Source organism: Pongo pygmaeus, chromosome 2, assembly GCF_028885625.2.
Source record: "Pongo pygmaeus isolate AG05252 chromosome 2, NHGRI_mPonPyg2-v2.0_pri, whole genome shotgun sequence".
NCBI lineage: Eukaryota > Metazoa > Chordata > Mammalia > Primates > Hominidae > Pongo > Pongo pygmaeus.
The window spans coordinates 196573789-196601786 of NC_085930.1; the positions used below are offsets into that span (position 1 = coordinate 196573789).

At 40.3% G+C, this 27998-nt stretch overlaps 1 protein-coding gene across 1 annotated transcript; it reads left to right on the forward strand.

The window, feature by feature from the left end:
- RTP4 (receptor transporter protein 4) lies at nucleotides 1–27972 on the forward strand. The gene is made up of 3 exons (XM_054482279.2): nucleotides 1–212; nucleotides 2392–3657; nucleotides 27791–27972. The coding sequence occupies exons 1-2, from the start codon at nucleotides 58–60 to the stop codon at nucleotides 2975–2977; spliced, it is 741 nt and encodes a 246-aa protein (XP_054338254.1). The 5' UTR covers nucleotides 1–57; the 3' UTR covers nucleotides 2978–3657; nucleotides 27791–27972.
- The last annotated feature ends 26 nt before the right edge of the window (nucleotides 27973–27998 follow it).

Below are 27998 nucleotides of genomic sequence, written 5' to 3' on the forward strand. Positions count from 1 at the left end.
CTCTTCCTGAGAAACGAGTAAACCTGAAACCTACTCTATGAGCTTCAGAGGGTAAAAATGGTTGTAGATATCACGACTTGGGAGCAGACATTTCAAGAACTAATCCAAGAGGCAAAACCCTGGACCACATGGACGCTGAAGTTGGATGGAAACCTTCAGCTAGACTGCCTGGCTCAAGGGTGGAAGCAATACCAACAGAGAGCATTTGGCTGGTGAGTGTGGGTTTCCGAGGCAATAGCCCTTCTGAGAAGAGAGGCTGAGGCTCAGCTTAGCATGATTTATTCCTCTGAGAGCTTGTTGAAGGAGTAAATGTCTCCATCCTCTTGTGGTCATAGTACTCTTTAGGGTCTAAATGATAAGATGACTCCAAACCTCCATTTTGTTTAACTGCTGGAAGTTTCTTCTTTTACTAGGTTTCTCTCTGTAAATATTTCTGGAAAACCCTGGAGAAGGCCCCCATTCCGTAAATCTGCCCTTCTAGTTTCTCACCACCTCATTTGTTCCTCTAGAGTCTTTTGCAGTCTCCCCAGTAGTCCTGACCAGCTTCCCCCAGCTGCAGCAGCTCTCCAAGCCTTGACCCTGTTCAGTACAAGCCTGGGATGGAGCCATTTTTTTTTTTTTAAATATCCTAAGAATTGGCTAAGATCAAGCAGTTACTATGAACTTTGCTTTACTGAAGGCCTGGGGATAATAGGAGAGAATGATGTTGCAAAACCTAAATCTAAAACCCAGTTCATGGAGTAACCAAGTAATACTTCTCCCTTACTCACCACTTCCTTCTTTAACTCCCAGCAAGCCTCCAGGTTGCAGGAACCAGTTTCCTTGCCCATGTTAGGAGGGTGAGAGTTGCTGACCTGGACAATCAAATTTATTTTTAAATGACACCCAGGACCTTCAGTCTAGTTTTCATCTGACCTATTACTCAGCTTGCCTGCCTGCCCCATCCTGCCTCAGGTATGACCTACTCCATTCCTTATGGACTATTAGCTATGCCATGCATTTTCAGACTTCCACATCCTTGTTCATGGAGTTCTACTTGTTCAGCAGACCCTCCCCTCACCCCTCCCTGCTCATCCTTCAAGGCCCACTCTAGTGCCTCCTCCTCCTAAAAGCATTCTCTGGTTCTCCTAGGCAGAGTAAGTATTCCTTCGTATACATTCCCATAAGATAATGGGATAAGATAAAATATATATGTGTATGTATACATAAGTGATATATAATTATATATACATATGTACTATGTATTTGAGAATAATAAATTTATAAATAATATATTATTATATATTGTATCAAATACAGTATATGCTTATTTTTAGCTGCAGAACCTGTTGTTAAATAAAGCCTCCTAAACGTCTCCAGAACAGTTCTCAAGTCACTTGTCAGAGCCCATATAGCAGTCATTTTGCTCTGCTTTCTAATCCAGGGAACTGTGTAAATGTTTCTTTCCACACCAGCCAGAGCTTTTTGAGGGACTCATGAGGTCTTACAACGTTTTGGCACTCCTTCAAACAGAAAGAAGTTGTTTCTCCTGTTGGGATGAATTGATTTGATTGTCATTTTGAGATTGGAAAAGCAACCTACCAGTGTACTTTTGGAAAATATCAATCAGCTTTTGAAAAGCATTTTGTAGTTTACAAAGTGTTTTCACAAACATCGTCTCTTTTGATGCTGCCAATATAACCCTTGAATTTTTTTTTTATGGATTCAAACAATGAAGTAGTTATAAAAGGGAAGGGCTTTGCCCAAAGTCTTCCTGTTGTAAACTGTGGACTTGGATCTTCAACCCAGGTATGAGGGATGCAGTCTGTTTCTCCAGGTGTGAGAGATTAGCTACACTACTCATCAGAGGCAAAGTGTTACAGCAGGTAAACGAGATTAATTTCAGATGGCCTGGGATTAGCAACATGCCTCTAACATTTACCCTGTATGTCCTTAAGCAGGTTGTGTATCCTTTTCATGACTCAGTTTCCTTATCTGGATATTGGGTTTAATAGTGCTTACTTCACAGATGAAATGGGATAAAATTATAAAGCACCAATTATAGTGTATGCATCAAAATAGATACTTTACCAAAGCTTTCTATGAGCAAAATTAAGAATAAGTTTATCTGGAAGATGGCAGACATGATTTTCTCTCAGAGGCATCTGGAGATGTTTTACTAGCAAAGAGGTAGACTTGGGTATAACATATGGGTGGATACTCAGTAGGTCACAGGAAAAAGTCTTATCTGAAACATAATCCTTCTTGTTCCTGTTTATCAATGACTGGGACAATCCAAATCACATGATATTTTTCAAATGGAAAAGGATCTTAGAGACGGGGGCCAAGACCATTTTCCCTCAGGTTAACAACCAGATGAAGGCATAATGGGTGTCTTCCTTCTGACTGCAGGTTCCGGTGTTCCTCCTGCCAGCGAAGTTGGGCTTCTGCTCAAGTGCAGATTCTGTGCCACACGTACTGGGAGCACCGGACATCCCAGGGCCAGGTGCGTATGAGGCTCTTTGGCCAAAGGTGCCAGAAGTGCTCCTGGTCCCAATATGAGATGCCTGAGTTCTCCTCGGATAGCACCATGAGGATTTTGAGCAACCTGGTGCAGCATATCCTGAAGAAATACTACGGAAATGGCACGAGGAAGTCTCCAGAAATGCCAGTAATCCTGGAAGTGTCCCTGGAAGGATCCCATGATGCAGCCAATTGTGAGGCATGCACTCTGGGCATCTGTGGACAGGGCTTAAAAAGCTACATGACAAAGCCATCCAAATCCCTACTCTCCCACCTAAAGACTGGGAATTCCTCACCTGGAACTGGTGCTGTGTACATTGAAAACCAAGCCAAGAACCAGTCAGCTGAGGCAAAAGAGGCTAAGGGGAGTGGGTATGAGAAATTAGGGCCCAGTCGAGACCCAGATCCGTTGAACATCTGTGTCTTTATTTTGGTGCTTGTATTTATTGTAGTCAAATGCTTTACATCAGAATGATGAAAATAGGCTTGCCACCTTCTCTTGTTTTAATTCCATGGTAGTCAATGAACTGGCTGCCACTTTAAGATAACTGAGAATTCACTTTGAGACCAAGCAGGATCAAGTTTGTAGAATAAACACTGGTTTCCTAGCTATCTGCTGAAAACAGTGTAAAACATGACCAAGTGCATAATGGATTTAGTAATAAATATTGTCAAATTGCTAAAAAGTCTTCAATCATTCATTCACTAAGTCATTCAGTGATATCAATATACATAGCTCAGAAGGTGTGGGAGGCTGAATAATGGTCTCTCCCGACATATGCATGTCTTAATCCCCAGAACCTATAAACATGTTACTTTACATGGTAGAATGGACTTTGCGGATGTAATTAAGGACCTTGAAATGGGTAGATTATTTCATATTGTCCAGGTGGATAAGAACCCAGGATTTTATAACAGGGAGGCAACAAGCTCAAAATCAGAAAAAGGAGATTTGTCAATGGAACAGGAGGTTGAAGTGCTTTGAAGTTGAAGGAAGAGGTAACAGGCAAAAGAGTACAGGCAGCCTTTAGAAACTCGAAAGGACAAAGAAACAGATTCTCCCCTGGAGTCTCCAGAAGGAACCAGCCCTGCCTGCACATGGCTTTAGCCCAGTGACACTGATTTTGGACATCTGACCTTCAGAACTGCTTGCTCGTAAGCTTGTCTTGTTTTAATGCACTAAGTTTGTGATAATTTATTAGAGAAGCAATAAGAAATGAATATAGTTATCAATACCACAGTATGAATCAGGGAATTATGTTTTAGGTATGCTTCAGGTTTGATAGAAAAAAGAGCACTTTATACGTTAGAAATACCAGTCAGCCCCATCTCCTCTTGTTCTTCTTTCTCCCCTACTTAAACCCACTCAAATGTCTCCATCTCAAAGAGATTCCCCTTGATTTGATGATCCTTGGAGCTATCATATTCTCACTTCTTTCAGCATTGGATTGGGAATCACAGAAGAACTTGCCAATCCTGAGATCCTCTGATGTGTCCTTCACCTCCTATTTTCATCTGTCTGCTAGGCATTTCTGTGTGGCTGTCATGTTTAAAGCCAAGCTCAACGCCTCTGACTTTGCTGTTTTAAATCCCCCAAGTCATCCAAGCTTATCACCTCAGAGTCATCGTCAACCTCTCCTGATCAGCAACACTTATTCCTTTCTTTTGTCAAATTACTCCCATCTCTTCCTTTTACTTTTCCTTGTCATCCTCTCTCCTCACCTAGTTCAAAATTATTGAAAAACGAGGGGATTTGGACTTTATCCCATAGGCAATGTGGAGTCATTGCAAGCATTTGAGGATATGGGCAATTTGAGTAGAACCACATTTTTTAAATACCATCTATTTTTGGGAAAGAATGGAGTACAGAATAGAAATAGTGAGAAGTCTGTCTTACAATAGAATAGCGGGAAACACAGAAAGAGGGTCCCGTACACAATAAATATCTTGAAAGAATTTGAAGACAAATATAAACGACCAAAAGACCTAAGGATGAAAATATCTCCTTTCTTTCTGGCCATCTCTTCATTTTATTTCAGGATCCCCCTACCAGTGCTCTCTCTGTATACATATCCCCTCCCCAAACCAAACCACACTATTGAATTCCTGAATTCCTCCTGTTTTCATACCTTTCTGTTTTTTTCACAAAGAACATTGGCCTGGGGATCTACATGAAAATATTATTTATAGCCTAGTAATGCTGTATGACTTCAGCAAGTCATAATCCCTTCCAGGGCCTTAGTTTCTCCATCTATAAAATAGGTGGGGGTAAAACATGGAGGGTTGATCACATGTATTTACCTCTGATCTCTCTTGAAACCACACTGAGTGACAGCAAAAGGAAATAAAGGCATCAATAGAGAAGGGCAAGGAGAATGGTTAGAAGACAGAACACTGATGGACTAGTGGCAGGTAACTGACTTAGCAGAGTAGGGTGAGCCAGAATATCAGTTTAGTGTGGAAAAACCAAGATGTGATTCATGTTGCACAATTCCAAAAAGGCTCCAGACTGTAGGATGAAGTAGCTCTGAAAGTGGGCACTGGGAAGGCAAAAGTGGGAGTGTTGGCTGAAAGACTATACCAAGTTTCTTTCCCCTCTCCGAGGCAGCCTCGTAACCACACTTTACCCAACTGAGGGAGAAGAATGGAGGCTGCTTCTCTGAAGACATTTCTCATAGGGACTATGGCTCAGGGAAATCTTTAAGAGAAGAGGAGCCACAAGCAATCAAAAAGACCATGGATGTTCACATACTGACTAATGAGACCTTCTCACCCCACTATCAGCCCTTGGAGCCATTTTATAACCTACCTGCCCATCCCTTATAGACACAGAACAGTGGAGGACTCCTTTTCTAGAAAAACGGATCTGCTCAACATAAAAGAAAATACGTATACTGAAAGGGGGTGGGGGTTTCAATTCCGATAACCTCAGAGTGAACCCATCGGATGGAATCTCCTCTGCCAGAGCTTGCAGGTGGCTTTTTAAGGTCTCATATTTGCACCTTAAATGTGACTGGACAGACTGCCAAGGGATTCTCAAATGTTTGATAAAGTCCCCTAATATAAAGGCAAAGAAGAAAAAAGGTTAAAACAAAAAAGACTCTGAAGAAATAGAGATGATTACAGGATAAGAAAACCAAAAAAAAAAAAAAAAACATTTAAAAAGTAAAACTATTATACCTCAGTGAGGTAAAAGAAGGTATAATATTCATTAGACAAGAATTAGACATCATCCTTTGGGATAACCCTAGGTGAGACAGCTACCTTTGGCTGGAATCAGATCTGTGGTAGAGTCTCAGCTACAAGCATCCAATAGGCAATGTTCCCAAAAGCTTGGACAATGAGCACCTTAGTCCTCAAGGAAGTGATGTGAGTGGTGCACCACAGCCTCCACTACAATCCACATCTTGCAAAACTCAAATCTACTTGCTTTGTATAAAAAGTCTACATCTGGGGAAAGGTCTTCCAGGATTCTTTTCTGGCAGAAAGATACAAGAGGAAGGTTAGTGGATAAACTTAGCCCCTACCACTGCATCTGGTCTTGGGACAGCAGTTGTACACCCATAATCTCTTTTTTCTACCTCCAGTTCTTGATTCTCCTTATCCTAACACCTCTGCTGGTTTAGGTGGCTTACGTATAAGGCTATCCAAACACTTATCCTGAGGACTGTGAGCCCTGGGTCACCAGGTCCTTCTCAGTCTGTGGCTTCTTCCCTTGTCCATCTATTAAATATTATCAAACTTAGGGAAATACCAAGAGATGCACCAGTGAATCACTTGGGTGTCAAACATTCTTCCCACACCCATTGTTTAATAGTAGTCCTATTTCCCTCTGATGATCAGGAAGATAACTCTTTTTTCTTTAAATTTTATTTTAGGTTTAAGAGTCTATGTGCAGGTTTGTCATATAGGTAAATTTGTGTCATGGGGGTTTGTTATACAGATTATTTCCCCACCCAGGTATTAAGCCCAGTATCCATTACTTATTTTTCCTGATCCTCTCCCTCCTCCCACCCTCTGCCCTCTGGGAGGCCCCACTGTGAGTTGTTCTCTTCTATGTGTCCATGTGTTCTCATCATTTAACTACCACTTACAAGTGAGAATATGTGGTATTTGGTTTTCTGTTTACGCATTAGTTTGCTAAGGATAATGGCCTCTAGATTCATCCATGTCCTTGCAAAGGACATAATCCCATTCTTTTTTTATGGCTGCATAGAATTCCATGGTGTATATGTACCACATTTTCTTTATCCATGGTGTATATGTACCACATTTTCTTTATCCAGTGTATCATCGATGGGCATTTAGGTTGATTCCATATGTTCGCAATTGTGAATAGAGCTGTGATGAACATATGCATGTATGTGTCTTTATAGTAGAATGATTTATATTCCTTCGGGTATATACCCAGTAATGGGATCACTGGGCCAAATAGTATTTCTGTCTGTATGTCTTTGAGGAATCACTACACCGTCGTCTACAATGGCTGGACTAATTTACACTCACATCAACAGTGTAAAAGCGTTCCTTTTTCTCTACAACCTTGCCAGCATCTGTTATTTTTTGACTTTTTAAATAGCCATTCTGACTGGTTTGAGATGGTATATCATTGTGGTATTGATTTGCAATACCACATTGTGGTATTGATTTGCATTCAGGAGCATAACTCTTTTTCTTGTCTGCTGCACTCTTGGTAAAGGATCTCTGGAATGATCAGCCATAGCAAGACATAGGGACTTCTGCTGTGTTTCTTGGTGGAACCATTCACCATCTAGGATCTCTAGACCTGCAGAGCCTTGAGTTGTGGCAATGGGAAGCACAGAAAATGGCAAGTGATTTAATGTGAAGCATTGTAAACAGAGTTACTCCTAAACCACCCGTTGATTTCCAGACCCATATATTCTACTTATTGTGACCACAGCATCATGTGATGGTAATTGATTCAGGTTGTATACTGTGTTCTGGTGGATGATGATTCATCTTTACAAGATAGCATCTCTAAATTGCACCACAGCTGCATCTTAAAGATCATTGATCTGCCATTAGTCTGTTAGGCTGGCAGCTTCTGGGAAATGCAGTATTTGGTAAAACCAGGAAATTCCATGGTCATATTGCCACTTCTGTAACTCTTTTGCTACAAATTTTGTCCCTTGGTCTAATGTGACATTACGTGCTATGTCAGTTTGCTAGGGCTGTAAGAGAGAATCAGTTTCCTGCCTATCACTAAGCTTCTGGTGGTTTGTTGGCAATCTTTAGAGTTCTTTGGCTTGTAGAAACATCACCCTAATTCTTGCTTTTTGTCTTCACCCAGTAGTCTCCCTGTGTTTATATCTGTGTTCAAATTTCCCTTTTTTATAAGGACACCAGTAATATCAGTAATATTGGGTCAGGGGGCCACCTGACTCCAGTATGACCTCATTTTAACTAATTACATCTTCAATGACCATAATTTCAAATAAGGTCACATTCTGAGGTACTAAGGTTTAGCTTTTCAACATACTTTTGTTTGGGGGGAGGGGGCACAATTTAGTCCATTACATGAAGCATCCTGGGCTTGCAGATCGAATACTCCACAAGTCTTTGGAGATTTGTGCTGGCCAAAGCTCTACATGCAAGAAACACAAGCCATATCTGGAGTATGTGCTGAGCGCAGTCGAGATAAATCACTACCCTCTCCATGATGGAAGGGATATAATGTGCCACCAAATAGCTGGTTTGATTCCTCAAGGGATGGTGCCACATTGAGGGCTCATGTATTGTTGGCAGATTGGACATTCAGCAGTGGGATTATTCATATCAAACTTAGTGAGTGGAAACTCATACTGTTGGGCCCATGCATACCTTCCATTCTTACCTCCATGGCCACTCCTTTTATGCACACATAGTGCCAGTATTGGAGTGGCAGATGACACAGTCTCCTATCAGCAACCGGCATAGACATTCTGTCTACTTAATTGCCTAGTGCCTCTTCCATGATGGGTGCTTTCTGGTGGGCATTAAAATAAAATACAGAGATCTTTACATTTTGTGCTCACTTTTAAAGATCTGTGTACACTCCTCTTCCCCAAACTTTATTGTCTCTAATCTTCCCAGGTTTCTCCTTCCAGGCCTCTGATCAACCAGCTGGGCCATTTGTCACTGCACATGAGTCTATACTTATGCTTACTGGTCCGTTTAGCTTTTCAAATCAAGTGGATGACTAGGTGCACCAATCAAACCTCTGCCCATTGGGAGGATTTCTTCTCTCTACTACCTTTCAAGGCCACCCCTGATGGAGGGTGTAATGCAGCCACAGCCTGTTTTAAGCTTTCACCACATATTGAACTAAACCATTGGTTAACTATGATTGGCCTTTTCCTTCATCTGTTGGCTGGTTAAAAGTGACAGTCTCCCCACCTGCATACCACCACAGCCACTACATGGCCAGATGTGAGCTGAGGGAGAGGTACTAATGCAACAGTGGTGGTTGACATGAGGGCTGGACCACCAGTTTTCTAGCTCACTTGTATTCTCTAGCCCTGACTTATCCTTCTCTAGCCTGGCTGCACTGCTCCCATATTTTGATGGATTTTTAGTGGTTTTAGGACTTAATGGGCTGTTTTGAACCTAGGCCATGATGGGCATCTCTGGCCCCATTATCTGTGCATGTCTCATGGTCATGAGTTCTAACTCAACCACAGCCACATAGATTGCAGGAGTTGTTTTTTTTTGAATGACGTGCAATCCTGTGATGCAGATGGCATGGCCTCGCTTCAGAGCACAAGTATTATAAACTGTATTTTGTTTTCCATTGGGATTGTCATAAACTACACATGGTATCAATTCCCACTACAGATAACTAATTCCATAGGGTCTGCCAAATAATATGGCCCATGTGGTGAAGCTGCTTACATTGCATTGTGGACCAGCTGCAGATCCCTTTCCTGTTCTGGGTCTTATTCAAAGCTGTCAGCTTTCTCTGTCGTTTGGTAAATGGGTCAGAGCAGTGTGGATTATCAGGTGTTGTGTTTCCTTTTAGTGGTGGGAGAGTCCAGATGCAATAATTTGACCTTTATTTTGGAAGTGTTTTCCTGGCATGCTCCAAATTACTATGCCCTTACATGTTTTACTTATTTGTCAGGGAATCTTTACAGAGATTATCTAACACTCTCTGGAGTGAATGTGTCTTACCAAGGCTTCTGATGCAGTTGCCACTTTTGACTCATCAATGACGTCATTGATAGCATAAACCAATGTGATATTCTTCAGAACGTCCAGATGGATCAGGTCTTGCAGATTGTATTATGACAGAGGGTGAGAGGGTTAACATGATCCTAGGACAAAAGTGTAAATGTATACTATTATCCTCCCAAATGAATACAGTCTACTTCTGATCCTCCTTGTTAGGGGTGAAAAAGAATGCACATGCCAGATCAATGTCCATATACCATATATCTGAAGCTATGTGAATTTACCCTAGCAAAAATACCACTTCTGGCACAATAGTTGCAATTGAGATCTCCACTTGGTTGTTTGAGATAGTCCAATGTCATGCTCCAGGATCTGAATCCTTTTTGTAGGGGCCAGAGTGATGAATTAATGAAAATATGCTGGAGATTACCATCTCTGTATCTTTTAGGTCTTAAGGTTGGCACTAATCGCTGCTATTTCCCTTGAGATATAATATTTTAGGGTTTTGTGTTGGATTTTTAAGGAGGGTCCTCAGATTTTCTCATTATAGCAGCTCTTAACCCACAGACTAAGGAATCAGCAAGGGGTTCTGCAATCTACCACATGTATCCTTTCCAGTGATAAATTCAGGAACTGGGGAAATGGCCACTGAGTGAGTCCATGGAACCAGTATAGCCATGGTGAGTCTAACCTGAACTAGAACTCCTTTTATTACCTGGCTCCCACATGCTTCCTCTCTAACAATGGGCTATTATTTGCTTTAGATGCCTGGGGACCAATTCAGACCATGAATCCAAAAGTTCTCAAAATATCTGGGTATTCTCCCTTCCCCAGCATCTAGTTAGCCAAATGCATGGTCATACATCTCTTTGGTCAAGGACTGGGAGTTCCTGCAGCATTCTTTCTCCTGGGGACCTGGCCTTTTCAGTCAGTGAGTTACGACTCTGAAAATCAGCTCAGTTCTCAGTCAAGAAACGGAGTCCTGATTTGTGTGTGTGTGTGTGTGTGTGTGTATGTTTGTGTGTGTGTGTGCAGCTTTCAGTCTCCTAAGCATTCATTTTTTTCTTTTAATTGTATAAATTAAGAAATATCCTTACTATCCTGGCTAACGCAGTGAAACCCCGTCTCTACTGAAAACACAAAAAATTAGCCGGGCGTTGTGGCGGGCGCCTGTAGTCCCAGCTACTCGGGAGGCTGAGGCAGGAGAATGGTGTGAACCCGGGAGGCAGAGATTGCAGTGAGCCAAGATCGCGCCACTGCACTCCAGCCCGGGTGACAGAGCGAGACTCCGTCTCAAAAAAAAAAAAAAAAAAAAAAAGAAAGAAATATCCTTACTGATTGCCCACCTACTTGCCCATACATGGAAAATAGGAAATAGATAAAACTAGTGGGTTTGTCCACAAGACCCAATATCCAACAACGGGAGCGCCAGAGAGATAGGCAACAGAGATAATGAAGGGAAGGAAATTATAAAAGGAATACTTTAAAAAACTTTCCTAGAACTGAAGGACATGATTGCCTACTTTAAAGGGTTCATCAAGAGGCCACCCACACAGTGAATGGACAAAAATTCGTACCAAGTCACACCATTATGAAGTTTCTGACGTTAAGATATAAAGATATCCTAAAAGCCTTTGGAGATAAAAACAAAATAAGAAACAGATAAACATAAAAACAAACAAACAGAAACAGGTCACATATACAGGACCTGGAATTGTAATGGGGTTGTACTTAACATCTCAATATCTGAGGCAGTAATGCCTTTGTTTGGGTGTACCATTTTCTGGTTCTTTCACTGACTACCTCTTCTGTCTCACTTTCCCTCTGTCTGCTTGTTTTGGCCTCTGCCTTTCATGGTAGAGGATTTCTTCAGATATCATAGTATCCTTGGCTCTCTGTCCAAGACCGAGTGTGAGACACTAAAAAGCTCCCAGAACACTCACTGTGCAGCCAGCGTACAGAGAAACCCATTCTAGATTGGGGCTGTTTGATGGAAGGCTATGGGTGGTGGTGGTGGGGGTGTTTGGGGGGGGTGGGGGGTGGGGGAGGCTGGAGGGGGGGATGGCCCCAAGGGAAAAAGCAAAAAGAAACAAGAGATTACCTGGTGCATTTGAATGTTTAAAGAGGAGTTTACATTTCTAACAGTAGGGAATGAGTTAAATGGAAACATGGAAAAGTAAGCAGAGAAACAAAAAAATGAAAACCAAGGCAATTATTAACTTCAGGGATAAAACAAGAGCTTGTACTAGAAAATAAATGCAATTAGAGTACTCTACACTGCTTAGCTATAAATAATACTCAAATAGTCATAGTATTAAGTATTATGACTGAATATTGGTTTAATAAAAAATGTGATTTAAAAGAATTGGAAGGTAAGAGGAGCGTGCCCGATTAGAGCCTGAGGGTGAAAGACAATTAAATGCTTATCTTGGTGGAGGAAATCAGTGATTAATACCAAAAAGTGAAAAATCAAGAAACAGAAACAAGGAGCTGAATACTAGAAGAAAAAGCTAAAAGAAAGGAAGATGATTGCTTCTGGGGAGAGGAAATGGAAGCTGAGAGGGGCCAAAAAGGGCTGATTTTTGCCATAAGCATTATAGAATGACTACTTTTCTTAAGCTATGCCCACATTTGACTTTGATAAAAATTAAAATAAAACGTCACTTTAAGAAAATAATGGCTTATTAGATTTCCAAGATCTCTTCCTGTCACATTCTCCCTTTTTGTTGTTGTTGTTGTTAATAAAAAACAAAAAATCAAAAAAAAAAACAAAGATAGGGTCTTGTGATGTTGTCCAGGCTGGCCTCAAACTCCTGGGCTCAAGCAATCCTCCCACCTCAGCTCCTAGAACATCTGGGAGTACAGGTGCAGCCCCCACTCCTGGCTACATTCTCCCTGTTTATTTTCTTTATTCTGATATGCCTCTCTCCCCTTTTTCTTTTCTTTTTATTTTTTTGAGACAGAGTCTCACTCTGTCGTCCAGGCTGGAGTGCAGTGGCACAATCTTGGCTTACTGCAACCTCCGCCTCCCTGGTTCAAGCGATTCTCCTGCCTCAGCCTCCTGAGTAGCTGGGACTACCGGCATGAGCCACCATACCTGGCTAATTTTTTTGTATTTTTAGTAGAGATGGGGTTTCACCATGTTGGTCAGACTGGTCTGAAACCCCTTTTTCTTTTTATATTACCTAGTCTCCTCTTTTCTTCTTTACTTTGACTCCTCTTCCAACCACAATTTAAGTATAATCATGGCCAGGCACAGTGAGAAACGCCGGTAATTCCAGTATTTTGGAAGGCCGAGGAGGGCGGATGGCTTGAGCTCAGGAGTTTGAGATCAATCTGGGCAACAGAGTGAAACCCTGTCTCTACTAAACTTACAAAAATTAGCTGAGAGTGGTGGCACGTGCCTATAATCCCAGCTAGTCAGGAGGCTGAGGCAGTAGAATGATTTGAGCCCAGAGGCAGAGGTTGTAATAAGCTGAGATCGTGCCATTGCACTTCAGACTGGGCGAAACCCTGTCTCAATAAATAAATAAATAAATAAATAAATAAATAAATAAATAAAATCACAATTATAGAAATGCAGACGGTACAGATGTTTTTACTTTGCAAAGGATGAGGCAGCCCTAGACTAACATTATTTATTAAAGACCTAAGTTCATTAGCTGGAGGTAGACACCCAGGCAGGGGCAGTGGGAGGGCTGTGGTGTAGGCAATGAAGGGGGCATTCACTATAGAGAAGTTTAAATTCGTAATAAAATGCATAAAAATTGTCTATTTTTAAATTACCATTATATCCCACCAATTTTTAACAATTTTTAAATTACCATTATATCCCACCAATTCTGAACAATGTCAGTGATGAATTACTTCCCCCAAATAACATTTTGTTGATCTAAATTATAAATAATTGCTGTGATCACTGTTGAGTTTTAATAATACATATATAAGTATCGCTCCAACCAGTGGATAAATCCCCAGCCTCAAGATTTGATTACTTCAAGATATTCCAAGAGTGGCCAGGAGTGAGAAGACAACTCCTTCCCTAGCCCTAGCTAGGTATCCATCTCTCTCGACTCTTTTTTCTTGCTGGGGATGTGATCTTGGAGAGAATTGTGTCCCAGAGGCTCAAGACTTATAAATAAGTGTGGAATCTGTTTGGAGTTGGCTTCAGCTTTCTTCCTTCTCAGAGACACAAATGCCCACAACGTTTTGGGGAAACTTTTCTTTAAACTGAAGCAGAGGGTCCCTAAGGTCTCTGTTGTGTACGGGAGGGAGGTGTTTAAAAACACCATCTCAGTGTGTCAGATAGATACATCATGGATTGGCTGACCTCATTTCATATTTTCAGGATATTCACATCCAAACTTTTGGGGATTTTGTCTCTGTGGCACCCTGTGTAACCACTCAAAGTCCAATAAATATTATGTGATTTATCAGACATTTGGGCTTAATCTTCAGCACCCCCTCCTCCGCCCCCCATCCAACTGCATAGTACAGGAGGGGTGAGGGCCCAGGCTGTGGTTGGCAGCCTGGGAAGCATTACTCCCTCCCAGAGCTGGGGAATTAATTTGGTTCCTAAAATAATGGATGGGGACATCACTAGAAGGAAGAAAGGTACCAAGAGAAATTTATCAGCACCTGACCAAGCCATGAGTATTAGCAGTCAGGCCTGGCAACCAACTTGGCATCAGAAACAGAAAAGTGTTTATTTCATAAACACTGTACACACTGAGCTTATTCTCAGACACAGAGATCTGACCTAGGAAGGCTCAGCAAAAGCTGCTGTTAACAAAATCAGTCATCCCTTGAAATGGAAAAGGCTTTTTCCATGTGTTGATCATTAATTGTTGCCAAAGGCCAAAAGGGGCTTTCAGGAATGCTAAATGTAATCTCTGGCCTTTCCTGAACCTCCTTTCATGTTCTCTGCCCCATCTACACACCACATCTTCGCCCTCAGTGAATTCAGACACTTTCAGTTTAGAGGATAATGCCCTCTGAACAACCTCAGGCCAAAAGGGCAGAGACAGAGAAGCCTCTGGAGGTTCGGAAGGACAGATTCATCAGACGTCAGAGCCGGAAGCGATTTTACACCCCTTCTGCAGGAGTGAGAGGAGTAGCTGTTTGACCCCTGCTGCCTCAGCTGAGGCCAAAAGGCACTGCTGATTTCCACTTAAGGATGTCAAAGAGGTGAGCACTCAGGGGTGATGCCTTAGGCTCTGGGTTGAACTAAAAGCTGGGTATGTAGAACCAGGAATTTTTCAGGTTTGTCATGGGAAGTAGAGAGTGGTTAGGAGGAGGGAGAGGCTGAGGAATGGGAATAAGTGGGGAAAAACAATGTATTCTGGCTCCTGAGAACTTCCAAAGAATCTCAGAATTGCTGAAGGCCTGCAGTGTTCAGATGTGACTTGACCACCTTTTCTGGGGGGCCATGGGAGGAAACAGTATTGGCAGTCTCTAATTCTCAGCTCCAGAGGGTTAAGAGGGCCTTTTCCCTGGAGACCCTGGGATGGTGGAGAAGACAGGGCCCAGGTGGCTTAGTGGCTCAGACATCTCAGAGTGGGCTCTTAGAGACCCTCTAATCCTAATGCATCTTTTAAAAGATAAGAAAACCTAATCCTTGGAGTCAGAAGTGAGTTTCCTGCTAAAGTATAATCTTCAAAAAGGTAAAAGTATGCTTCATACAAACAGTGAACATGTTTCAAAGATTTTATTGAACTCATTAGTTAATGGGGAAACAATAAGATTGAGAACCACCCTGAAGAACATTTGAGAAGCTAGGTCTATATAAGCAATTTAATAGCTTGGTGTGTAATAAGCTATATAGACTAGACTGGTTTACATTTAATAGGATCATAAACTGTACACTTTGGGGCTATTAGTTCCACTGGGCAGAGATTATTTTTATCTCTACTGAACAAAATTTATAAGTGAGGCTTTCCTTTACAGCGAAGTAAAATAATCCAGTAAATAGAAAGTTAAGTCCAGCACTGAAAGATCACCCAATAATCTCTTTGGCCTATATCTAAATTTCAGATGATTTTTAAAAACTTGTTCATGGTTTCACTGATAACTGACAGCAGATATATAGTGATAAAGTCTCATTATACTCAACCCAATATTTTTGTCCTTGCAACACAATCCAGAAAGACCAAGATGTCCAAGAGTTAAATTTAGAGAAGAGGTGGATTTCCTACTCCCTGTTAGCCCAGCTCACCTACCCTCCCTAAAGTGCTGCTTATGGAAACACTGACCCCATGAGGAAGCCCAAACTTCCCACATTCTCCAAACCCAAGGCAAGGTCTCCATACTTTCCTTCTTCCTTCCAGCATCCCACAGGATCCCTTGGCCACCCTACTGTTACAGATAGTTGGGCATGAGAGGGCTCTTCCCCCACCCACTAGAAATGTCGGGTGACAGTTTGGCAACTATTGCATTGCCTCTCTAAAAGTGATAAATTGACAGCCAGTGCCAGGGAGAGGCCATTTCCTGATGATCCACACCTGTTAACATCAAAATGTTGATTGAATGCAGGCCCCAGGGAGAAGCCCCTTGGCCACACATGTTAAGAAATGAAATGGTGAAGTATGACATTCTGGGGGCACATGCCACTGGAAAAAGGGAAAAAAGCCTCATAAACTCATAAACTCTCTAAAGGCACTGTGCATGCTCAATTCCCAAGGGTAACGAGGGCACCATGCATGCAGAAAGCCCACCCTAAGGGAAGAATCATGGGGAAGAGGCGAGCTCATCAAATCTTAGAACCTTGGTTAAAGGTGGCTTCCTTTTTTTCCTCTCTTTAACCTTTAGGCGCCCACTGGGATCTCTTCCAAGGGTTCTTTCCTTTCTTTACCCTTCTAAAGTCTTTTTAATAAACTTCCATTCCTGCTCTGGAACTTGCCTGGGTATCTTTTTCTGCTTTATGCCCCTTAGTCAAATTATTTCTTTTGAGGAGGCAAGGACTGAAGTTGCTATGGACTCTGATAGATACACTGCCGGCAACTCGGGGTAACTCAGATCTCTTCCACTGCTAACACTACCACTGCCATGCACTCACTCAGTTCTCATACTCAGCTGTCTCTGAGCTCTGTGGGGCCCTGTGACTTCCTTTTTGCCTCTCTGAGTTCTTCCTACAGGTTCTCAGTTGGAACTCTCATTGGAAGTGTTCAAGTGAGGCTAGGTGACACTTTGGTTGAGTACTAAGCAAGAGGACTTAAATACTGAATGTGCTTGGTTGGCATAGATGCCATTTAAAGTCCTGTCAGTGCTTAAATTCAAGGATTCTGTAAGAATTTATTTCCCTAAATGGGAATGATAACCTGCACATGCAACCTAGAAAGACTCAGGTGGGTTTGCAAAGCTGGCATTGATTTTCTTTTCTGCGTTCAGGAAAAGTCTAATTTCCTGGTTCCTCATCAGAGTGAATACTAATGTCCTTTCTTCTGGGAGGGTTCTGAGGATGAGACGCGAAGGCCTGAGGCAAGTGACACTGAGCTGCTTACCACTATGACAAGGCATCTGCACAAACACCCATCCTTTTGTTCTTGTCAGCTCTGTGTGGGTGGCAGAAGTTGGAATAATTTCATTACCAGAGTCTATCAGCCTTGACAGTGTCTCTCTAAGATTGCCTTTTTCTTGATCATTTTATTTGTTTGCCTGAAATGGAATTCAGGTAGATAAGGAATGGGGTAGTGCAGGGGTAGCTATTAACCTTTCAAAAGATAACATGATGGGAATGAATCATCTACCCCCACACCCTGATTCCCAGGTTTGTTTTTGCTTTCTTTTTTGTCCTCTAAGTAATAAGAGAAAATTTCAAAGGAGAATGAGTTCCTTATGGTTAGTAAAGTTGAGAACCATCATAATATAAAGTTTAGACCACAAATCTGGGATAGAAATAGGAATCTTTGAAAAATGCTGGGCCAAGATTTCAATTGTGTTATTTTACTCACAGTATGGTAAGGCCAAAGGAATATGAGACATCAGCATTTTACAGATTGAGAAATGAAGCCCCAAAGAGGGAATGTAACTTGCTCAAGCTCCCACAGCCTGTGTTGAGGCACTTTTTTTTGTGTGGTTTAGAGGGGATGAGGCAGAAGGAACAGAACTCTAAGATGGGGAAGCTAGTAGTCTATTTACTAAACTGCCCAAGGAGTGAGTGAGGGATATTTCTCTGAGGCTTGAGCTATAAAGCAAAGATACCAGAGATAGGAAGGAGTAACCTCAGCTCATTTTCCCTCTCCTCAAATTAAGCCTTTTCCTCATCAGTCCCAAATTTCTGCTCTCAAGGCCTCCAGGACTCACTGTCATCTCCTGTTAATGCCACTCCCTAATAGTTTCCCCATATGCTGTCTCCTCATTTCTCCCAGAAATAATAATAAAATAGTAATGTTTACCAACCATTCATTAAATGTCAAGCTCTTTGCACTCCACTTCTAGTAACTCAATTAACCTTCATAGCAACACTAAGGCCAATGCAGTTAATTTCATTTGATAAATGGGGATGTTGAGGCTCAGTGAGATTGAGTATCTTGCCTAAGACCCCAAAGCTGGTGACCATACAGCCGGAAACCTCATTCCCAAACCTGCTGTTAGGTACTGTGAAGGAGAGATAAAGTCTTTTTCAGACAAACAGATGCTGAGAGAATTTAGCACTACCAAGCCAGCTCTACAAGAAATACTAAAAGAAGTTCTAAATCTTGAAACAAGACATCGAACTACACCAAAATTAAACCTCCTTAAAGCATACATCTCACAGGGCTTATAAAACAATAACACAGTGCAAATAAAAAAACAACAAAACAAGGTATTCAGGCAACAACTAGCAGGATGAACAGAATATTACCTTATGTCTCAATACTGACGTTGAATGTAAATGGCCTAAATGATCCATTTAACAGATATAAAATGGCAGATAAAAATGGACCAACCAAGTATCTGCTGTCTTAAAGAAACTCATCTAACACATAGGACTCATATAAGCGTAAGGTAAAGGAGTGGAAAAAGATATTCCATGCAAATGGCAACCAAAAGTGAGCAGGACTGGCTATTCTCATATCAGATAAAACAGATTTTCAAGTAACAACAGACAAAGAGGGACAAACAAAAGAAGACAAAGAGGGACATTATATAATAATAAAAGGATTAGCCCAACAGGAAAATATCACAATCCTAAATATATATGCACCTAACATTGGAGTTCCCAAATTTATTAAACAATTACTACTAGACCTAAGAAATGAGATAGACAACAACACAATAATAGTGGGGGACTTCAATACTCTGTCAACAGCATTAGACAGGTCATGAAGACAGAAAGTCAACAAAGAACAATGGACTTAAACTATACCCTATAACCAATGAACTTAACAGATATTTACTGAACGTTCTACCAAACAACTGCAGAATATACATTCTTATCATCAGCGCATGGAACATTCTCCAAGATAGACCATATAGTAGGCCACAAAACAAGTTTCAATAAATTTAAGAAAATCAAATTCATATCAAGTACCCTCTCTGACCACAGTGGAATAAAATTAGAAATCAACTCCAAAAGGATCCCTCAAAACTATACAAACACATGGAAATTAAATAATCTGCTCCAGAATTATCTTTGGGTCAACAATAAAATCAAGATGGAAATTAAAAAATTCTTCGAACTGAACATAATCTATCAAACCTATAGTGACACAACCTCTGAAATCCTCTGGGATATGGCAAAAGCAGTGCTAAGAGGAAAGTTCATAGCATTAAATGCCTACATCAAAAAATATGAAAAAGCACAAATAGACAACCTAATGTCGCACCTCAAGGAACTAGAGAAACAAGAACAAACTGAACTGTAACCTCGAAGAGGAAAAGAAATAACAAAGATCAGAGCAGAACTAAATGAAATTGAAAGAAAAAACACAAAAGATAAATGAAACAAAAAGCTGATTCTTAGAAAAAAATAAAGAAAATGGAAGCACTATTAGTGAGATTAACCATGAAAAGAAGAGAGGAGATCCAAATAAGCTCAATTGGAAACAAAATGAGAGATGGTAGTAGGTCAGCACAAAAGTTATGGCAAAAACCACAATTACTTTTCACCAACCTAATACAACCAATACCATAGAAATATAAAAGATCATTTAAGGCTACTATGAACACCTTTATGTGCACAAACTAGAAAACCTAGAGAAGATGTATAAATTCCTGGAAATAGACAACCCTCCTAGATTAAACCAGCAAGAAATAGAAGCTCTGAACAGACCAATAACAAACAGCAACATTGAAAGGGTAATAAAAAAAATTGCCAATAAAAAAAGTCCAGGACCAAATGGATTCACAGCTGAATTCTAGCAGACATTCAAAGAAGAATTGGTACCAACCATATTGACGTTATTCCAAAAGACAGAGAAAGGGGGAATCCTCCCTAAATCATTCAATGAAGCCAGTATCACCCTAATACCAAAACCAGGAAAGAATATAACAAAAAAAGAAAACTAACCACCAATATTGCTGATGAACATAGATGCAAAAATCCTCAACAAAATACTAGCTAACTGAATCCAACAGTATGTCAAAGAGATAATCTACCATGATCAAATTGGTTTCATATCAGGGATCCAGGGATGGTTTAACATAAGCAAGTCAATCGATGTGATACACCACATAACAAAATTAAAAACAATTATCACATGATCATCTCAATAGATGCAGAAAAAGCATTTGAAAAAATCCAGCATCCCTGTGTGATTAAGACCCTCAGCAAAATCGTCACAGAAGGGAGATACCTTACGGTAATACAAGCCATCTATGACAAACTCACAGCTAACATTATACCGAACAGGAAAAAATTGAAAGCATTCCCCCTGAGAAGTAGAACAAGACAAGGGTGACCACTTTCACCACTTCAATTCAACATAGTAGTGGAAGTCCTGGCCAGAGCAATCAGACAAGAGAAAGAAATAAAGGGCATCCAAGTCGATAAAAGAGGAAGTCAAACTGTCACTGTTCACCAATGATATGATTCTATACCTAGAAAACCCTAAAGACTCCTCTAAAAAGCTTCTAGGTCTGATAAATGAATTCAGTAATATTTCAGGATAAAAAGTCAATGTACACAAATCAGTAGCACTGCTGTAAACCAACAGTGACCAAGCTGAGAATAAAATCAAGAACTTAACCCTCTTTGCAATAGCTGCAAAAACAAACAAACAAACAAACTTGGCAATATACCTGACCAACGAGGTGAAAGACCTCTACAAGGAAGATTACAAAATGCTGCTGAAAGAAATCATAGATGACACAAATGGAAACACATCCTATGCTCATGGATGGGTAGAATCAATATTGTGAAAATAACCATACTGCCAAAAGCAATCTATGAATTCAGTGCAATTCCCATCAAAATACCATCATCATTCTTCACAGAAATAGAAAAAACAATCCTAAAATTCATATGGAACTAAAAAAGACCCTGCATAGCCAAAACAAGACTAAGCAAAAAGAACAAATCTGGAGGTGTCACATTACCTGACTTCAAACCATGCTTTAACTCTATAGTCACCAAAACAGCATGGTACTGGTATAAAAATAGGCATATAGATCAATGGAACAGAACAGAGAATGCAGAAATAAAGCCAAATACATACAGCCAACTGATCCTCAACAAAGCAAACAAAAACATAAAGTGGGGAAAAGACACCCTACTTAACAAATGGTGCTGGGATAATTGGCAAGCCACATATAGAAGAATGAAACTGGATCCTCAACTCTCATTGTATACAAAAATTAACTCAAGATGGATCAATGACTTAAATCTAATACCTGAAACCATAAAACTTCTAGAAGATAACATCAGAAAAACTCTTCTAGACATTGGCTTAGGCAAAGAGTTCATGACCAAGAACCCAAAAGCAAATGCAACAGAAACAAAGATAAATACATGGGACCTAATTAAACTAGAAAGCTTCTACACAGCTAAAGAAATAATCAGCCGAGTAAACAGACAACCCAGAGTAAGAGAATATATTAACAAACTATGCATCTGACAAAGGACTAATATCCAGAATCTACAAAGAGCTCATACAAATCAAGAAAAAACAAATAATCCCATCAAAAAGTGGGCAAAGGACATGAATAGACAATTTTCAATAGAAGTTATACAAATGGCTAACAAACGTATGAAACAATGCTCCACATCATCAATTATCAAGGAAATGCAAATCAAAACGACAATGTGATACCAGCTTACTCCTGCAAGAATGGCCATAATTTAAAAAATCAAAAAATGATAGATGTTGGTAGGCATGTGGTGAAAAGGAAATACTTTTACACTGCTGGTGGGAATGTAAACTAGTACAACCACTGTGGAAAACAGTATGGAGATTTCTTAAAGAACTAAAAGTACATCTACCATTTGATTCAGCAATCCCACTAGTGATTATCTACCCAGAGGAAAATAAGTCATTATATAAAAAACACACTTGCACACACAAGTTTATAGCAGCACAATTTGCAATGGAAAAAGTATGGAACCAGTCTAAATGCCCATCAACCAACTAGTGGGCAAAGAAAATGTGGATATACATACCATGGAATACTACGCAGCCATAAAAAGGAGTGAAATAATGGCAATCACAGCAACCTGGATGGAGTTGGAGACCATTATTCTAAGTGAAGTAACTCAGAAGTGGAAAACCAGACTTCGTATATTCTCATTTACAAGTTGCAGCTAAATTATGAGGAGGCAAAGACATGAGAATGATGTAATGGACTCTGGAGTCTTGTGGGGAAAGGTGGGAGAGGGGTGAGGGGTAAAAGACTGCACACTGGGTACAGTGTAAAATGCTTGGGTGATGGGTGCACCAAAATCTCAGAAATCACCACTATGCAACTTATCCATGTGAACAAAAACCACCTGTTCCCCAAAAACTATTGAATTTTTTAAAAAATAAAGTTCATTAATGAAAGAATCTCAGTGCTCATTTAAAAAGTCCTCTGTAAGCATGGCTCCTCAGTGTCATCCCTCCCTATGTGCCTGGTCACACAGTACTGCTTGATGGTAGGGTTCAGGGGGAAGGCCCCTCTTCCATTCTTAGGCTGTGCAGGAGAAACACCACAGTTGTCACTTACAGAGAAGTTCCCAAAAGTTGTGGGAGAGGTGAAGGGCAACAGTAACCTTTTGATATTGTTAGATATTTGGAGTTGGGAAATATCTGAAAGGAGTAACTGAAAAGAAGCTGAGAAGCCACAGAGACACACTTTCTTTTTCAGCTGGGGAAACTAAAGCACACAGAGGAAGGAACCTGTTCAAATCTCTACTTTTTGAGAATATTAAGGTGACCTTTAATAATTATCACTGAATGGATGGGAAAGTCTGGAAAACTTGGCCTATCATTTCCTTAAACACAACTCCTTACTTATTTTTAGGTCTCTTTATCACTAAAACGTAGGACAATTTGATGGTAACTAAAAAACGTTTCTAAATAAGTGGCCATTTTAAAAGCAGTACTAACATTTTTACACAGCTCTACAGTTAAAAGAAACCCTCATTTTTATAGCCTGGTCTTCTCTTAAGTTGTATTCTGGAGGTAGAGATCGTTGTTTCTACTGTAGAAGGATATAAACCAATCTCAGCCCTTTTTCAGAGCGGCATTGAAGACTCAAATTGGGAATTCTTATCTCTTTTTGCCTATTCCCACATGCTTTCCATTTTGTTCACATGAGATTGAGAAACATCAATTTTGAAGAATGCGTTCAATGCCTGCAATGTTTCTAAACCCCAACTTCCCTTCACAATGGCAGAGCTTTTCGTCGGCCCAGCTCGAATTCTAGACTTTGGATTTAGACCCCCCTCCTTGTCTGGTTGCAATGGAGTCTCTTTAATTAGATGGGCCAGAAAATACTACCCGACATCTTCAAATATTAATAACTTCATTTGTTTCCAAAACTCAGAGAGGGTGTCATAAAAATTAATGCATGTGCTGGTGAAAATCAATTGCCTTCTGCTTTCTGGAATCATTGTTTAGGAAATTATGGGGAATTATGTGGACTTTTTTTTTTGCCTCTGGGGCAATACATTTTTAACTAAAGGGTATGATTTAATTATATTTGTGATGCACAAAATGGAGACTTGGTGAAAATCCTTCAATCCTTTGTTTATAGAAGGACAAAGTTTGGTGAGATATAATACCAACAATGAAAACCCAAGGAAATTACATCAATCAAATATTTCTCATGACTTTGTCTTGAGTATCTGACGTTTTCTTCAGTCCTTGTATTTTTGCAATTGAAGCTAGGCTAAAGTAGATTCTCAATGAGCTAGGTACACAGAACCAGACTTGAAGAAAAAGACAGATTTATAGTGGGTGTCACAATCCAATTAGTGGAAGAGGTTGTTGGTTTGTAACCCATAATTCTTGTTGTACTATATTACCTACCTTTCCCACTTACTCTTAGAAGAAAAAACTAACATGGGGGTAAAATTTAGCAATGTATTCATTTGTTCTTGTATTTTCAAAATTAAGGTATTTTTATTATTTTTAGTTAAGACTTAGATCTTTTTTTTACTCTGACCCTACCATCATGTAACATTCAGTAGTGTCATGTGGCATAAGATAGGCTGAAGGCATTTTTGGGGTCCAGCCATGAGGAAGCTGAAATGGGAATACACTTAGGTCTGGATTTAGTAGAATAGATTTTATGTATTTCACATATCTGAACATGAGTAAGTTTCAAAATTTTATGCAGAAAGTTGGGAACATTTCAATAAATCATTTTATTTTATTTTATTTTATTATTATTTGAGATGGAGTTTCACTCTTGTTGCCCAGGCTGGAGTGCAGTGGCGCCATCTCAGCTCACTGCAACCTCTGCCTCCTGGGTTCAATCAATTCTGCTGCCTCAGCCTCCTGAGTACCTGGGATTACAGGCATGTGCCACCATGCCCGGCTAATTTTGTATTTTTAGTAGAGATGGGGTTTCTCCTTGTTGGTCAGGCTGGTCTCGAACTCCCAACCACAGGTGATCCACCCATCTCAGCCTCTCAATCCGTGTTGGTCAGGCTGGTCTCAAATTCCTAACCTCAGGTGATCCACCCATCTTGGCCTCCCAATGGGATTACAGGCGTGAGCCACCTTGTCCGGCCTCAATACACCATTTTAACTGCAAAGACATATTGGACATCTCATTAAATCAAGTGAGGATTTACTGACTCTTGATTTGGACATACACAAAGGATGCCTTGTTTTGTCCCTTCAAAATTATTGAAGAACTGAAGGAAAAATCAGATAAAAATTAGTGGATATTTATTGCACTCTAAATCAAAAAGTATCTGAGACAGGGCTCAATCAGTTTAGAAGTTTATTTTGCTAAGGTTAAGGACAATCCCTGGGAGAAAAAACACAGACTCACAGAAACAGTCTGTGGTCTGTGTGTTACAAGGAAGTGTGCGGTCCTCAGTTCTTAGTTTTCTTGGAGGAAAGAATTTGGCCAAGAGACCAATTAGTAAAGTAAGTAAAAGATTTATTAATGGGAGAGAAATAATACACTCCAGGAGAGAAGTGCGCTAAGCTGGCTGGGAGCAGCTCTGAGAGTTCTGCCTTGCGGTTTTTATTATGCTGGACTATTTCTTTAAGTTCCAGCTTTTGTCTTAAGTCTCCACCTTTGTCCCCATATAGTTCCCTCCCAGGCTTGTGGGATTCTCCCTTGCTGTCCATTGACGTTCATGTGCAGGCCTGGGATCAATACAACTCCTACCTAATGGTGGTGTTGCTCATTCCCGCCACCCCAAGAAGGTCGTATAGCAGTTAAATCTGTACTTATTGTACCTGTGTACCTCTTAGGACTTTTGCCTTTGTCCTTCTTCCCTTCTTACCAGCATGTAACTAGCTATGTCCTCACAGCTTAACCACACAAAGAGTGATTACTGGGCATCTTAAGGCGGGTCCTAGGGAGTTCCTTTCTGCACAGAATCTCCCCTCCTCTCTGCTCATATTTAGCATGTATGTTTTGGGTGGTCTCTGGGGCATGAGATTTTGCAGAGCTTCCTCCCCCTGGGGCTTGCTCTTCCGCTCATGTCTAATTATCTGCCTACTCTAACATGTGCCTTCCTTCAAAGATGATTTTGAGGGCTTCAAATTTAAAGGGGGAAAAGCAGGCTGGAGGGGAAAAAGGGAGCGTATAGTCACATTACTGAATCTACATAGTGCAAGGAAACAGGAGCAGGTATGTGAGTAGTCAATTATGTATTTGTCTCCTCAGTAATTGGCACTACATATAAGATAAGGTGAACATAGAGTAGCTACCTGTGGCGGTATTTGCCCTTTTATCTGGAACCATCTGCTTAGGAACAAAAGGACGGATAGCTTCTTGCATGACTCAGCTTTCAGCTTATTTTTTTTTTTTTCGTTTTGGCATCATGAATGGGGTCCCAAGTTTTAATTTTCCTTTCACAGCATCATTTTTTTTCAATTTTTTATACGTTTGAAAATTTTTGTAATAAAAATTAGAAACTGTTTACAATGAATGAAACATGAAACAATAATGATCAAGATGAGCAAAGAAATTGACAGAAGTTTTCTGATATTGAGAAGCAAATTGTAACAAAAACAAAAATTACCAAATGAAGTAAATGAGTTAAAATGAATTTTAATTCATTTTAATGAATTAAAAGGAAAAGATAACTTTCACATGGCAATAAAGCCGAGGCTCTTGGGTGGCTTGATACTCCAATTAATGAGTCAAGTGAATCATATAATACACTGAAAAATTTGAAGATATTCTGTAGATTTGACTTGGAATGCTAATAGCAATGAAGATAATGTAAAACCAATCATTTGCCACTAGAACAAGGGTGTTTTTGACAAACTTATTTTTAAAAAAATGCTAACAAACCTGTTAGTCCTTAATTCAAAGAGTATTCAAGATGTCACGATACAAAGAAACTTGAAGACATACTGTTTATATATGAAAGCAACTCAGTAAAGCTTTTTCCTAATTGGACAATAATCCTAACATTTTGCATGGCATTATTAATAAAGAGTTATAAAGCTGAAAGGAATTTGTCTGTGTTGCAGATGAGTGATGACTACCTGGGCTGATAATGCAGGGGTAAGAGCATTTACCAAGACAGTTGTAGGTAGAGAAAGGCAGATTCATTAGAGAAAGTAGGAAAATATGTTGCAAGGAGGCAAAGGACAGCCAGCAAGAGAGGAGTTGATTGCAAGGAAAAGCTGATTGCTTGAGATTTTATATAAGGATAGTTCTTGGGCTGATTGATAATACCAAGGTAGCAGGGAGCTTCACTTGCATTCTTCTGTTAGTCTAGGTGTTTGATAAATTGAGGCATTTGACGATAGGCAGGAGATCTGTGAATTATGTAGGTTATTTGCACAGGAGGGCTATATGTTCTGGGCCATAAAGAAAGGCAGACCTACAGCTTACCTGCTTTATCTCTTTGCTTTCCACTGGTCCCACCAACTTGACTCCTTTTCCCTAATTAGGATGCCACAATCTAAACTATTAATACTTTTTTAAAAAAACTGACTAACCGTGATAGAAGAAAAGTATGTCTTTGTTCTTTTTTTTTTTTTTTTTTGAGACAGAGTCTCGCTCTGTCACCCAGGCTGGAGTACAGTGGCATCATCTTGGCTCACTGTAACCTCTGCCTCCCAGGTTCAAGCAATTTTCCTGCCTCAGCCCCATGATTAGCTGGGACTACAGGCTCATGCTGCCACACCCACCTATTTTTTTGTTTTTGTATTTTTAGTAGAGATGGGATTTTACCGTGTTGCCCAGGCTGGTCTCAAACTCCTGAGCTCGGGCAATCCTCCCACCTCGGCCTCCCAAAGTGCTAGGATTACAGGCATGAGCCACCACGCCTGACCTATATCTTTGTTCTTTACAGAAAATAACATCACAAAATTTTTTAAAAAATCGATCAAATTATAGTGTATACAGTATTACAGTATGTCAGGCTATGTGACATTTTTGAATTTTGTTATAGTTGTATCTGGCCGCATTCTTAAATTTGTGATTTATTGTGATTTCTTTTCTCATTCTAATAAACATTCATTTTTCACTCCTAACTTTGTATTTTTGTACTCTTAAAGGGCCCAATCATATTTTATAGGTTTCAGACCCCACCAAACCTGTGAGGAAGAGAGAAAGAGCCTGGCGTGGAGTTGCTGGAAGAGAGGATGGTATTAACCGGGACCCGAAGTACAGGCACAAGTTATGGGGTGAGGTAAAACAGCATGCAGGTAGGTGGCCAGTAGCACTAAACTAAATTCAGGCTCAGCAAAGGTTCTTAGTAACAATGACGATAATAATTTTTACCA

Excerpts from the sequence above, each read along its gene's own strand:
- RTP4 (XM_054482279.2), top strand. The coding sequence starts at position 58 with ATGGTTGTAGATATCACGACTTGGGAGCAGACATTTCAAGAACTAATC. Across the intron at positions 213-2,391 it reads CAACAGAGAGCATTTGGCTG|GTTCCGGTGTTCCTCCTGCC; the intron begins GTGAGTGTGGGT and ends TTCTGACTGCAG.